The sequence below is a fragment of the Bombus huntii genome, chromosome 1 (genome assembly GCF_024542735.1).
Source record: "Bombus huntii isolate Logan2020A chromosome 1, iyBomHunt1.1, whole genome shotgun sequence".
Lineage (NCBI taxonomy): Eukaryota > Metazoa > Arthropoda > Insecta > Hymenoptera > Apidae > Bombus > Bombus huntii.
Window position 1 is genome coordinate 8,722,745 of NC_066238.1, and position 15,128 is coordinate 8,737,872.

General features: G+C 49.7%; 2 protein-coding genes across 2 annotated transcripts in view; both read left to right on the forward strand.

Moving 5' to 3' along the window:
* The first annotated feature begins 1,354 nt into the window (after window positions 1-1,354).
* Window positions 1,355-3,192, forward strand: LOC126868637 (uncharacterized). The gene is made up of 4 exons (XM_050624340.1): window positions 1,355-1,400; window positions 2,333-2,369; window positions 2,432-2,554; window positions 3,046-3,192. The coding sequence occupies exons 1-4, from the start codon at window positions 1,355-1,357 to the stop codon at window positions 3,182-3,184; spliced, it is 345 nt and encodes a 114-aa protein (XP_050480297.1). The 3' UTR covers window positions 3,185-3,192.
* Window positions 3,193-3,880: 688 nt separating this feature from the next.
* The window catches only part of LOC126872681 (homeobox protein caupolican-like), a 75,231-nt gene continuing 63,983 nt past the window's right edge, over window positions 3,881-15,128 (forward strand). The window contains exon 1 of the mRNA XM_050632809.1: window positions 3,881-4,119. Within this exon, the coding sequence (XP_050488766.1) occupies window positions 4,009-4,119 (111 nt within the window). The 5' untranslated portion in view covers window positions 3,881-4,008. The remainder of the gene's footprint in view (window positions 4,120-15,128) is intronic.

A 15,128-nucleotide genomic window follows, 5' to 3' on the forward strand; every position in this document is an offset into this window, starting at 1 on the left:
GAACGTCACGTCCGTCGAGGTCGATTCCGTACAATTATTACGGTATTATACGCTGCATTATACATTAAGGTCCGATCATTCAGTTCTGAAACAGTTATCGCGATTAATGTACACAGCTAACGAGTCCGTAACTCTACGTTCGAGGAATAAATTTCGTTCGAAACATGAGAGATACGCGTCGCAAGCTAAGATACGGTATAATGCATCGAGCTTCCTTTCGGTGGCTACGTATACCGCACGGCAGCCAACGTAAAACGTTTCGCTGAACAGAGTTATGGGCTCTAATGAGTCGAGGGGTTAAAGCGCGAGTCCCGATCCTCACTGCAAAAGAAGAGAGCTAAAACCCTATCGGACCGTTCAATCTATCCTGACTACCGTTTACCACGGCATCGTTTAAAGTGGCCACAGGTGCTCGCCCGTATATACGCTCGTTCCACGTACCAAAAAAAGAACGAATATAAGGACTGTGAAGCAGCCGATGCCCGCGAGTATGACCACCGAGAGCTGTATGTTTGGCTTTCTCATAGTTTTACCGGATGATTTTTAGTACTTGATCGTAGCGGCTCCGGTTTGTCGGCGAAAAGCCAGTTCGGACTTCAAAGATTCGCGATCGAGCACTTGGCTCTATACAGGCATTACATATTATCATGGCTGGTATCCAACCGAAGCGCGCGTGTCCCCTTCGTTGACGTCGTAAAGCGGCTTTCCGTGCATACAAAGTCGAGGGCTCGATCAACACTCTACGGGGTCGCGTTGTCGTTGGTGGTTAGAGGTCCATGAAAAGAGCAAAGTATACCTTGGCGCGGCTAATAGCTCCGCATTTTTTATTCGGCAATACATATACCACGGAAATTGACCGACTGTTTGCCCGAACGTTTCACACGAAACATTTAACACGCGATCATAGATCAATATCTCGTATAAATACATGTCCTATTTCAGAGGAAAAGCACGGTCGACGGTTTATTTTATTTATTAATTTTTTATTAAACGACGCGGCATCCCAATACAACTATCCGAAATATAAATATCGTGGAGAATTTTTCAAAATGACTAACGATTGGAGCAGTCATTCGGAGAGTTTTCAATGTGGCAGCAATTGCGTTTATCGATGCCCCGACGTTCCACGAGAATGTCACAGTCTGTTGCGATCAATCTTTGACATCGATGTGACAACCCGTGCTATTTCAGAGTGTGTCCGCGCGATAATAGCGACTGCCAAGTGGCGACTATTAGTAGAATTTTAAGCCAGGTACGCCGGTCGACGCAAACGGTAGCAGTCAAATTAAAACGCGTCCCGCCAATGGGGGGGAATTTTGCAAAACAAACAAAAAAGAAATTAAAAAGTGAAGCAATGGCTGACTGTATGAACGTCGAGGTACCAGTGGTGGGTACACTGGGTACGAAGAAGGGCCGAAAATACTATCAACGATTCGTGTCGCTGTCAGTAACGACGCATTAACGCATTCATATCGCATTCCAACCCTTCGTTCGACTGCAGCTTGCTGCTCGATGTCCTCGCGCTCGTTCTTTCTTCTTTACTTTTGTACGCGTCTCGTTACTCGCGCGCTCGCTCGTGTTAAGTCGCGCACTGCCGTGTAGCTTGCGCGAACAGCGGAAAAGTATTCGTGACTATCAAAGAGTACACAGCCGGACAACGCGTTAAATATGTGTCAAGTTGTAAGCTCGCGAAAAATCTGTCCAACGCTTTGCTCGTGCTGGTGCTACCGGTGAGTATCGCTGGTAAAAAGTGTGAAACTCTAACTATAGGGTTTCGTTGACGTACGTGAACCGTCATTACGCTCGCGTAATGTAGCACGCGTTTCCGAAACGAGTGTGCACCTATCGCGCGAATCACTCTTCTTGGCTATATTACAATTTGTCGTGCATGGTAACGAACGTCGCAAGAAACGCTGGAAAAAGTTACAGGCAACGCGCCGGTGACAGCGTGTAATAACGCGCCTGCTAAACCGCTAATCTACTCTCGTAAAGTATTTCTCGCGTTCCACGACTTCTGTACAATATGAATGCATAGTAAACAGTGGATGACGCACGATAACGACAGGTACAATTAACGTTTTTTTTTTTTCAACCCACCTGCGAGCTTATTACGAAACCAGTCACGAAGAGTTGCCGTGAAAAATCTTACCTCGATGCAACGAGGAAGTGGAAGACGTTCTCGAAGACAAAGTATCATAGGCTGATGTTTATGCGCGCAGTGCACTCGCGTAAAATATATGTTTCGCGTAAATGCGGATAGGATGTGCGCATTTTTTCACTGCGTTCTATTTGAATTGAAAAATATAAATCTAAGTTTAATGTAAATTTACAGGTACGAACGAGGTGGTTAAAGACAGGAACATGTCAATGCAAATGGCACGCACTCGCGATGGTTGATCGAGACATGGAAGAGGGAACATCCGGCTCTTTGAGAGGACGTTCGTTCACGATCACAGGGCACCCTTTGCAAGTTCACGCAAGAGGTTCGCGTTGTCTCAGAGAGACCGCTACGCCGCCCACGTCGTCGCCGATTACCGGGAGGTATACGTGAAAGGTAAGGGCAGTTCGATCATGGATAACGATCGTTTATCGGCGCCAGCGAACTATCGTTCTCTGTCCCCGTGTCGACAGATCGATTCGAGGAAATGGAGAATTGCGGTAATTGCGATAAGTAACGCAATATACGTTAGTCGAAAAGAACGACTGGGCGGTAGAAGAAAGTGTTAATCGCCGGTCAGAAGATTTACAGCGCGCATCGATATCCTGTGTGTTCGGTTGACCGATCGGAATGACACAGAGAGGACGATTACCGTGACGCGAGGGCGTCGTCATTTACATTTCCTAAGATGTCATCGCGGAAACGTAGACGGAATCGTGAAGCTTGTTCGCTTAACCCACACAGAGGCTGGAAGCAGAAGTACAAAGTCACGTTCTCCGAGCGGCGTAGACGCGCGGGAAAAGGTACATCGAGGGGAGCAGCGGTTAAACGAAGGACGTAAAAACATCGGGTATGACGGAATATAAGTGAAATCGGAATAATTACAGGCGGCACGGACGCAAATCCTGCAATACGGTAGTCAGTAGGCGGTATGGCCTACCAACAGGCGCATACAGGTATACGCAAGCTCTTTGTCGGACGGAGGTGGAGTACGGGTTATATTGGCGCCACCTCCTGCACGGTTAAGCGAGCGACTAGGGCAGACTTACGCCTTACGCCTCTCTCTCTCCCTCTCTCTTTTCCCCTTTCTCCAGCTCTCTGACTATTCGTATCTCGTTCTCCCTCGTCGGTTCGCCCCTCGACACCTCTCGCTCGCTCCAATGCTCGCTTACTCCGGTCTGTTCCGTTCTGTTCTCTGCTCTTCTCTCCTCTCTCTCCCCTCTTTCGGCGGCTTGCTCGCTCGCTCGCGCGCTCTGCCCTCTCGTCCCTCTCCGCTGATGCTGCAACTCCGGCTCGGCTAACCCAACCTAACCCGCGGGCCAACTTCATTCCACGCCGACTGACCACCACCGACGGCCGTCGTCGTCCTCGACGCCGTCGTCGTCGTCATAGAACGCGGGTCACGCGACACGCCGTGTCGACGGTTACCGTGTGTTCGTGCGTTCTCCGTTCGGTTTTTTCGCGCGTCGTCCGTCTACGACTACCTCGAACTGCTATACGTATCCCGGTTCACGAGTGACAGAGTTCCGGCTGCGGAGACAGCCATCGTGAGAGGGAGAAAGAGGGAACACTTGGTAATAGAAAAGAAAAGAAAAGATAGAGTGACCAAGCGTGTCTAGATATAGTTTCCGGTTTTTCCACGAAACCAGCTGTTAAGGGAGAAAATCAGAAGAGGTAGAGAGAGGGAGAGAGAGAGAGAGAGAGAGAGAGAGAGAGGAAGATCTGGGAACCAGACAACCGACCAGGAGAAACAGATTGATCCGAGTCGCGACGTCCCGCCGCGCGGATTTTGTGTCTCGTTCGCCCCGAAGACATTTGAACAGGAAGGAGGAGGAAGAGGAGGGACGATCATGGACATATCGGAAGATTGCTGGGAGCACGTGGGACTGCTTCAAGAGGTTTCCGCCACGGAACCACCCCCGCCACCACCCGCTCCCGACTTCCTAATTCAGCAACAGGAGGTGAGCAGTTGATTTCTTTTTTCCTCGCTGCTACGATACTCTCGTGATCGGGATATTCGATCGATTCGGTGCGCGGTCGAACGAAAAAAGCGTGGGAGATCGGGATCGAACCGTTACAGTTTTTGCAAACACCGGTATCCTTTCGCTTCGAATCGAGAGAGAAATCACGTGTGCGTTAAGATCGATAGGAACCGGTACGGATGATTTACGTTACTGATTTATTACATTTTTTCCGTGCTAACGCGTTATTATCGTGTAATAGGCGACCATTTACATTTTTGCGTAACTTTTTCCCCGATAGTATAGTGTTTAAACTAATTAGAAGACTCGTATATTAGGTGAAGCTGTATTTTAAATAATTTACACGGAGCACAGGTGGATTGCACTGTCACGCGTTATCATAATAACATAGTGGACTGGTTTAGTTCCACTGAAACGTTGAAACATTCACCATAGTGCGTTCCATGAAACGAACATGGAAAATTGTACGACGTTTTAAAAAATTGTCGTGAAAATTGATAACAACGACAGCGTGAATCAATTTAACCTCCGCGAATACTCTGCAGGGTATATCGGTGAGATCGATACTTCGTATGCTCGAATGGGATCGGTAAAAAGAGTTCGAACGATTCTATTCTCTCAAAAAATGGATACGCTCTATATAACAATATAGTTTAAACTCCGTTAACCAATTCCGATTATAGATGTGGAATCAAATCTGTGCTACCCCTTAATTGACGCGTTACAATTAAAAGCATGTTCTCGTGCACGCGATCATCGGGGGCTAGTTTTATCGCGGGCACGATGCCATCGACACGATGCACTTTTCTCCGGAACGATTCCGTCAACGACATCGGATCAGTTTTATCGAATTAACTATTCGATATATGTATCCGGTAAAGTGATTGTATCGTCCTTAAAATTCACGCGAATTCGAAAGTTGGCTCGAACGTATCTTTCGCCGCTAATTTTTCAAGTGATTTTCGATCTCGGATCTCGACTCTGCTAAAACACGGGGCGTGTTAACCGTTTCGTGCTTCGTTATTAATTCGTTGCCACTCTGAAAGCATCGTGTTTCGAAGCGGAACGTGACACGAGTGTAAAAACTTGGCTAAGTGAAGCACCAAAATCGAAAAAAGGGAGCCAGCTGTTCCGTGCCTTTTCTGTTCTCTGTTTATTTAACTGGAGCAACCTGCAATAATCCTGCGATGGAGTTTATGGATGGGTCGGTGAGAGCAGAACGAAAAATTTAGATATCGTTATGGTCGCTGACGAGGAGCGTAGTGGCTAGGGTGGCTCGGGTAAGTCGAAGCTAGAGGAAAAGCACGAGAAAGGGCGAAAAAGAGAGAACGGAAGGCGAGGGAGCTCATTCCGTTTCAATTTCGGGGGTCTCGTGTAACGAGCTCTCGCGGTGGAACAGCATGGGTCTATAGGGCGTTGGTTACGGTGCCCTGTAATCATCCCGGAAATTATAGGCATTTAGCCGGGCATGAATGAGCGGATAGGAAAGTTTAAGAAGATATCGGTGGCATCGGTGTGTCAGAGGCGCGTGCAGCATCGACGGCCCGATGCCCTCGGTCCCCCTTCGAGAACTTCTCTCGTCAACCCTACCTCGAGTCTGCTATGCCGCCAATTTCTAAAGGCACCTGCAGCTGCGATGTAAGACCCGATCAAGGCCCAGATTCACCTTCGATGTATTCCGTTCTTGGCATCTTTTCTCTCCCCTGGCCCCGATCGACCCCCGAGTACGTGTGCGTGTGTACACGGACAAAATTCTGGGACAAGAACTATCGGGCTCGGTTAATTCTTCTTCCCTCTCGACGGACGACGATAATAACTGCGGCAACATAAGTTGCAATCAGCTGTCCATTTGTATGGGTGTGTACATTAAGCGGCACGCACACTCGCGTGTGCATTATTATGATAAACGATTATATACGCGTATGTATATAGATATACGATGATTGCGTACACTCGGCCGTGTAGAATCCGTGTGCCGCTGCCGTTATTATTATTAAATTGCTTCCTTAGTGCACGCGAAGAATTATAAACAACCGATCGAGCGTGGTCCGCGACGATACCGGCCGTACCGGAACGCAGTTAAGCTTCCTCGCAGCGATTTTAATACGCTTCGCAAGATTAAAACATTAAAAGCTTCTTCCCAGCACCGGAGACGCGATTTACCCCCGTCTAAAAATTACCGATCGGCGACGTCAACACGTTGCACAACCGCGTTATTACGATGAAAATTGCGAACGGGACGCCGCACAGTCCAGTTCCTTTAAAGTAAAGGTCTCATCGCCGATCGACGGGATCGTTATCTGGACAAATAAGAGAGATCGATTAAAAACGTCAGCTCGTATTTCTTTAATTTTTAACCGGGAAAGAAATACGTAACACGGTGGCGTTCCAGCTGCGCGATAAAATATGTCGACGCGTTGAAACGCTGCGAGTACGACGCAACGCGACGCGACGTGTTCCCGTATCAAAAAATCCGCACCTGCGAGTCGAAATAGTTCGGCTCGTAAGGCCGCCACACGTCTCTCTCGATTAACTCGCGCGCACCGCTCACGTATGAGTTTCCCACGGCGGGCCAGGATGGGCCCGTGTGGGAATATCGAGGCTTATTACTCGCGCATAGGTAACACACGTTCGATCCTTGATCGACCACCGATTTTCGTATTCCTTCCTCGTGTGCGTTTTCTCCTCGCCTCTCTCCTTTTTCGCCTTGTCCCGCTTTTTTCTTCCTCCCTCGTGCCTCCTGGATCGCTCGTTTTTTCTCCCGCCATAAATTTCTTCATTACCTCTACCAATTTTTCCGTTCCTCCTGTTTCTTCGGAGATTTTTTCTCTGTCTTTTTTAAACGTGACGTCATCGTACATTCCTATCCGTGTTTCGTCGTTTCTCGTATTCTCTTCGCGCTTTCGTAGCGATTCGGCGCGGCACGGTAATGCAACACGGTATACCCAGGGTAACGCGAGGGGTAAGTCGAAGAGGGTGCGCGCGTTCTCGTTGCACGCGACATTCTTTCAAGCTCTTAAGTTCCGTTCACACCGAAAACCACGGATTCTGGTAGAAAAATACAACGTGGCTCGCTGCTCGAGGCACGTACGCGCTTCGTGAGAGAACTCGGCCGATTCGTACGATAACGACGGTGTACGAGCTGCTTCCGAATTGCTGCTTTCGCTTGGACACCGGCCGGGCATCGTCGTGAAACTGAAATGAGAAGTGGAACGAGGCTGTCGAGCATGGGACTCGCGCGTCACGTCCACGGAATTCCACGCGATTTCCAAGACAGATCGCACTTCTGATCCTCAATGCAAACTGCTTCACATAGCAAAGACCAATCGGCTACGCGTCGACGAGGCTAAGTATTCTGTCGGCGGGGAATCGGAATGCGACGCGCGCCAATCCGTCCACCGAACATTGTCGAGGAAATGAGAAACGTTAATCGAGCGTTTCGAAGCGTTTATCGGTGACGTACGATAAATTTCAATGATCGTTTCGAATCGTGTTCGACGGTCATCCTACCGTCGAAACGGCCGGCACCATCGCGCGCATTTCGTTCTTATCAATGGCGGCCTCTCCCTGCTGACAATTATTTTTCCCTTAATGCCGCCTCTAAATATCTCCGAGGTCGCTTTATGTCCTCGCGTTAGAACTTGGCGCGCAACCACTCCACGATACGATTCCAGATTCGAGCGTAAACCGACGAACAAGATTCCCCGAGTGAAATTTATTAGCTAGCTGTAAATTATGGCGCGGTACACCTGTGCTTTACCACGTTCGGACTTGTCTCGGGGCTGATCACTCCGAAGAGTCTCTTTATAGCCCCCGACTTATACTTCCGGCCGACTCGGAACCCCTTGCCCGTTTTGATATCAGTGCTCCCATCCTCTCGCTACTTTCGAATAGCAGCCAAGAAAGCGGGTTCGTTATCAGAATAATCTTGACGTTTCAACGTAGTCCATAGGATACGTAACACCTTTACCACTTTAATCCTCGCCAGCTGCAACGATGCCTTTTAATTCCTTCGGGTCCAGATCCGATCGCGTCCGTATTAATTAGGCTTGATTAACAGCCGACGATGAAGGACCTCCGCAGAGACGACTGCTCTTCTCGACATTCCGATCTTTATTCCCCGCTAACGTCGCTGTAAATTATTTCGTGATATTTTCAATCCGATTAATTACCATCCGTGGATTATATTCGAGCTACCAGTCTCCAAGGATCGTACGTATTCTATGAAGGTATCATCAGCTACGACACTACGACCAAACACGCGAATCTCCAAAGGTAGAACCTGCCCGTCATTTGCCAATTTCGAAGGTCGTTGCAAGCGAACAGATAATGCCTGTCTCGTTTAATACCAGCTGTCTCGCTAACTGACCTATTTCGGGGATTCCTTAGAGCGTAATGTCTCAGCCTGCGCTATTGTCTGTTCGAACTGCTGAATGGACGACAGCGTAATGGTGCGCTTTACGATTTAGAGATTTAATATTCGCGCGGTAAGTGGTTGCTGCGGCTTGCGGTCTGCTTTACAACGCGTCCGAACCAGATTTAGCCGTTTACAGCCGAATTTACTGTCGCGGTTAAAACCGAGGCGCGTGAATCAGGGGTCGGAAAGAATCGTTTCGCAGCGATGTTCGGTATTTTCGCAAAAACGGACATAAATCCCTTTATATCGCTTTCGTGGATAGAAAAATCTACGGCGCGAGGCCGCGACCCCGTCCCTCTACCGAAGAAAGTGGCCCGCACGAATGCGCATAATTACAACGACGCCGATGAAATATGAGCGCAGTTAATCAACCGCTTTTATTCGAGCGCGTTTCTCTTCGACGGAAAAAAGGAAAAAGGGGAAAACATTACACGGTACACACCTTCGGCATCAATCTTCTCCAAATCGGGCTGGAATTATCGGGCATCGCGAGAGATGCACGAAACGATACGATACATCGCCTCTCTCTCCCTCTACCGGCACTAAATTTCGTACAGGCGCGATACCATCTTCCCACAATCTAAACGTCCCACGCAGAGAGCTCCCATGGCGCTCCGAAGAGGGGAAAGATGTCGCTAGACGGGACGCTCCATCGAGCGTTCCGCTCGATGATATCTCCTTTTCCCGAACCGAACGCTCGTTGCGAGGTTCACACGGCCTGCACCCTGTAATACCCCGATATTCCGCGTGCTTCTCAACGCACGCAGGATACGCACTTGTCGTTCAGCCACTTGTCGCCCTTCCTGCTTCCCGCCCCTCGGCTCACCCTCTTCGTTCGACTACGATCCGCGTTCCTGCCATCGAGCCGCTGAATGAAGGCTTTCTTCGAGTGAAAACACGCGACACGTGCATCCCGTATCGAGTGGACACGTGCAACGCGTCCACCGGTTCCACGGTCGCCCGAACCCCGTGGTTACGCTTCTACGCCGACGTTCTCGCTAGTAGCCTTCGAGCGCATCCAACTCGTCGCTGCAATAACACCGACCCTGTCGGAACTACGATCTTCGGTTCCGTGCCATTAAGAGCGAGTCTCACCGCGGGAAATAGTCGATCGAAGCTTCGGTACGTACAGTTAAAGAAGTACATCGACCACTTGTTGCTAAAAAAGATTGCATCCGGGAAACGCTGAACGCTTCGCGAGCCATCGCGAATGGGATCTTCAAGATGGAAAACGCCGTGTCTTTGTACTCATAGAGACCAATGTATGACGCTCGATCGGAGGATCGGGGGACGATCGTGGTACTTCGTTTAAGCGTCATAGACAAAAAGCAGCAGGCGCAAGAATACCGTCTACGAGCCGTGACACGCAACAGCGACGAGCGTCGTTCAATCTCTCCGGCGAGCAGTAAAAATCTTTTCTGTGTCGTTGCGGCCGGTCGTGTATCACGCACAGCGAGTCCCGAGGCAGCCTCTCCATTTTCCGACAAGCGCGCTTTCTCCCCCTCGTGTCTCCGCTTCCTTTTTTCTTTCTCTCTCCTCTCCGCTCTTTCCCTTTGACTTCTGGCGTTCCCAGAGAGAAGAGCACCACCGCCGCCGCTCTCACCCCTTCCTCTTTTCCTGCCTCGTCGTGTCCCGTTCCTTGAAAAGTTTTCGACCCTCGCCGTAAACGGCGAGCCGCCTCTCGGCGAAAAGGGGCTTCCGCTCTAATTGAACGACCCTCGGTAGTCCGCTGCCGCACGCTCCGTCACGAGGGTGAGTTTATCTTGACGCGCGTCAACGCGGGCCTAGATCCAAAGTGGGAGTATAGCGTACGGGATACAAGAGAGCAGCAACTCCGCCTTTATTCCAGCCTAGCGGTGTACACGGTCTCGCCGCCACCGCTTCGCTTCGTCGCCGCTTTATTAAGCGACAGACGCAACGTACGGCCCTTTGCTATTTTCACGCAACAGTTTGCGGTCCAGCCCCCTTCGGCTTCGCCTTCGACGGAACGAATGTATGTCGGTGCCAGCCAATTTTCCTGCACCCTGAATCTTCCGCAAAACGTCACTCGAGGGTGTAGTATCGCTCTCGCGCGAGATTACAGCGTCCTGTTAACGACCGCGTGTAAAAGTCCTTTAACCATCGGGGAAATCGCGACGTCACTTTCCATCGATGTCTCTGGACAACTCTCCGGTTAAATTAGACAACGCTGTAGAGTGTTTTCGTAAATATCGAAAGTACTGGAACTAGGTGGCCGTTTCGTGCGTACTCGTTTCTATACGACTCGAACTTAAAGCCGTATTCCAAATCTCTAAAGCTCTTTATGATTTCTAAAGGCTTCCGGATCGAAGCGCCCTAACTTTATCGACTTCGAGGAACAGAGAACCCGACCGGAGAAAAAGCAAGGGCGTAGAGGGAGCAGGACAGAACGATCGACATGACAGAGGAGGTGTACCAATGAGCCGGATGGAAAACGACCCTCGTTCGTGGGGGTTAGTCGCTCCTCGGTTTCCTTCCTTCCTCCCAGCCAGCCACTTTCCCGCTTATTCAGCAATGATTCAATTCGGATGTGCTTTTTACGCCCGACAGCGACGGCGATAGCGTCGGTGGGTGGTTACCGAGCCGCGGTTGCAGTCTAGCTAACCGAAAAGGGGAACGAGCAAAAGCGGAGGAGAGACGGCACGGGGTTGAAACGAAGAAGGGACGCGAAGTTATCCCGCGCTGAAAACAGATTGCCCGGAATTCAGCCACCGTCGCCTCCGCCAACCCTCCTTTCAACCTCTTTTCGCCTCGTCTCGCCTCCCCGCCTCCTGCCTGTTCGTGAGAGAAAAACCGAGAGGATAGAGTCGACTAACCAACAAGTCGTTCCTTTAATTCGGCTTACTCGTTTCTTTTTCCCTCGGTGCCCGCACCCTCGACGGAACCACCACCTGTCCGGATCCTTTTCACCCGATAAAGGAGCTTCTTACGCGTTTACATGCCGACCCTTATCGAGCCGCATCTACTTAACGTAATTTTTATGCATATCGTCGGGCCCCTCGGTTCATTGATGGAACGTGAACTGGAACGAGCGGAGCTCGGTACTTCTTTGTTAAACGTTATCTCTCTTCGTATGATGAACGGTTTTGGGAATTTCAGGCGAAGGTAATTGCGAAACCAGTAACGAGTCGTCATTACCATTCTCGTTTTCTGTGAACGGTGTTGGTAATTACAGCGTCTTCCATTCCGTCGAGTTCTCGACCGTGCGCGTCCGTCTTGCACGGCCTTATACTACTATCGACGTATCGACGGCCTGTGATTACCAGCTCCACGACTTCTGCGTCGAACGAGGCATCGTCCGGAAAGTGAATTGTACTCGAATCGTATACCACTGTTTCGTACATCTTGAGTATCCTCGTACCTAAAAGAACTTTGTGGAGAACACGCGTGTACCAATGGACGACGTGCAAAATGGACCGACCTTGCAAACGAGGCATTATTTCGAGAGGAAAAAGCAAGACCGCCGCGAGCCGCTGTCAATTCCATTAAAAAGTCGAACGAAGCTCGTGTTAAAACGCCTTCTTGGCATGGGATGAAGGTGTATCGCGGTGTCGTGAGACGAGCGGGCCTTGTTCTCTGCCGGCGGTCGAGCCTGTCCAATGAAAAAGCACCCTTTCTTAAGAAACCGTAATGACGGGATCGAACACCGGGCCCTCTTAATGCCCTCGCCTCGACGAAGTGTATCGGCAGCTTTGCGACGCGGTGTAAATCAAACACATATTCGCCCGGAGGCGGGCCGGCCTTTTACACGCGCAAGTATCAGCCGCGATGCTCGCAAGGACGCGCAGAATCTCTTGCTCGCCCTCTCGAAATTGCCGTACCTCGATTGACGAGCGGACAGCTCGTCAATTGCTCCATTCCTTCCGGGTTTCTTCGGATTTACGGTTTGTCGAGGTTCCTCGCATCTCCCGTATATGCATCTTGATTCGATGTCTCGGAGCAATATAGTTGCATAATGAACTGCGAAATACGTGTTTTGACCCCAAGAACACGTCCATCCGTCAATCAAAGGAGTATCCTTTCAGGAGGATCGCACCTGCGCGAGGAATCACGCGACCACCTCGATAATAAGAAGTTTTAAAAAACGTTTTCTTCGGTGAGGATAGTAGCTTAGAATCGAGGAACAATCTTTCTTGAACGGAATGGATAATGGCGATAAGTAGAGACGCTTGGTCGGACGATATGCGCAGATTTTTGCCACGCTACCGGTTCGATAAGCAGCGTAGCACAGTATGTAGCACGACGAAGGAAAGTCGCCAGCAGCGGTAACTAGCAGAGAGCGTTAGAACGGCCGATTACAAAGGGTGCTTGAAAATCAAAGGGTGTTCGCGTAGCTGTGTGCTCGATTGACGTGACGTAATAGGATGGTTCGGTCTAACAACGAAAGCATCGGTCCCACTCGGTCAGTCGCATATTAATAGCTGGGACCATGTAGCCAGAAGCGGGCAGCTGCCGGCTCGTTTGCAGCACGCGATACTCGCGCTCTCACCTGTAACGTATATCTCGACTTGTCTCTCTCTCTCTCTCTCTCTCTTTCTATCTCTATCTCTCTCACTTAAACCTTCTCGCTGTTTCCCCGTACTGCTTTGGTCGCTTCGCTTCTGCCATGGCATCGCTGCCTCCTCCTCTTTCTCTCTCTCTCTCTCTGTCTCCTCTGTCTCTCTCTTCCTCTTGATTCTCGTGCTCGTATCTATCTCCGCGAGGAGCACTTGAAATTATTATTCCCGTTCGCCTGCTAAAGGCCCCCGTATCTCGCTCGCTTAATGTGTACAGGGTGTTCCGATATTCGAGTACGTGGCCTCCCCTCTCACCCCCTTACTCGCTCTTTCCCTGGTTTCTCCGTTCGCTTTGCGGTACAGGCGATTTCTCGTCGGGAATATATAGACGGGACGCGGCACAGCGCGCTCGATGATTTCGCCGTGAAATAAGCGCGTGTCAATGAAATACGCCGGCGGTTATTGCTTGCTTTTATCGCAGGTTAATTATATCCCCCGCGTTATCTCTCAGGGCGTGAATTCATAAGGTTCGCATAAGGGAGCTTATCTGGACGCGAGCATCTGGACGCCACGAGCGTCCACCGTGGATTCTCCTATAAATAGAGGTGATTTCCACTGGATAGCGCGTTCCTCTTTTTCCACTTTTATCCTCTCTCTGGCGACGTAGCTTTTCTTTTTAGTCAACGATCCAAGTAGAAAAAGGATCCATCGGACAAAGCTGCCGGCTAGCGTCCTCGAGCGCGCATAAGCGCGTCGTAGCGATTTCGATCACGCACTACGTCGAGCCCGCTTCTAGTGATCGATGATCGTCGCGAACCAACTCTGGGAACGTTTCAAGCTATCCCATTGACAAAGAATATCGACGGCCGCGTTGCGAAATCGAGCGGCGCTCCTCGACAATCGAGGCACGATCGCGCTTAAACGATTGATAAAAGCTGCTGGCCCGATCCATCATGATTCTCGGCTCGTCGCGAAGTTCGATCGCGCGACCATACCAAAAAAGACAGGAAAGGAAAGGGTACCCAGACCGGCGTCTGTTCTCTCTCACCGCTGGATAATTTGTATTGCTTTTCTCCATCGAGTGGTCGTCGTCTTCGTCTTTGTCGTCGCCATCGTTGTCGCCGTGGTTGCCATCGCTCCTAAATCGACCGCCAGCCAGCAGTAATTATTGCTCTCGCGCTGATAAATTAATATTGCTTAATGCCTGCTGTCGACGATGCTTCGCCTCGCTACGTTAACCGATAAGGGTTCGATAATATATTCCGTTGACACGAGCTGAAAGTGGTTCGATCATGCATCGAGCAGGAAAGATGGTTTTATACTTCATATAATGTAAGAACGAATAATGACAATTATGGGAGGACAAATGAGATCCGGGTCTTGAGTTAATCGCGTAGATATATGCGCGCGATCAATGTTTAAAAGAAAACAGGGCAAATTTGGATTGAATTTGTACCACTGCAAAATTATTACAGCAGATTAATGCCCCAAAGGTGAATTTATCAAAGTCAGAACGGAAAGTAATTTCTTCTTATCTTTCTGAAAGAAAGTAATCTACGCTCGTGCGACTATTAAATATCGAAGTTAATTATTTATGAAAGAATTTCATATAGGTACTCGATAATATTCCACAATATTTAACGTATCTTTGAGATCTTCGATTAAAGAAAGACTAGACGTATTACGCATATGTGCCAGTATGCTTCGCGAGATTAATAACGCTCGTAAAGTAAACGGTAAAATCGCAAGGTTCTCGATTCGAAGGGCCCGCACGGTCGATCGAACAAGAGGAACGAAACCGGTGCACTTCTTTTCGATTCTTCACGGTGACCCGGTATCAACGCGCGTACGCGTGTACCCGGTACCGAACATAATGCCTGCCCCGGCTACGTCGCCGCGATAAATTATCGTAAACGCATGTTAACCGCCCGCCTTGGATATTTGTTAACAGGTTAGAGTAGGCGGCGCGTATGTACTCTCGTTCCGTCGTTACACGTACGTTTATACGCGCATAAAACGTGCTCGGTTATGGCCGGCACCACCGTGCTCCTCTTTCA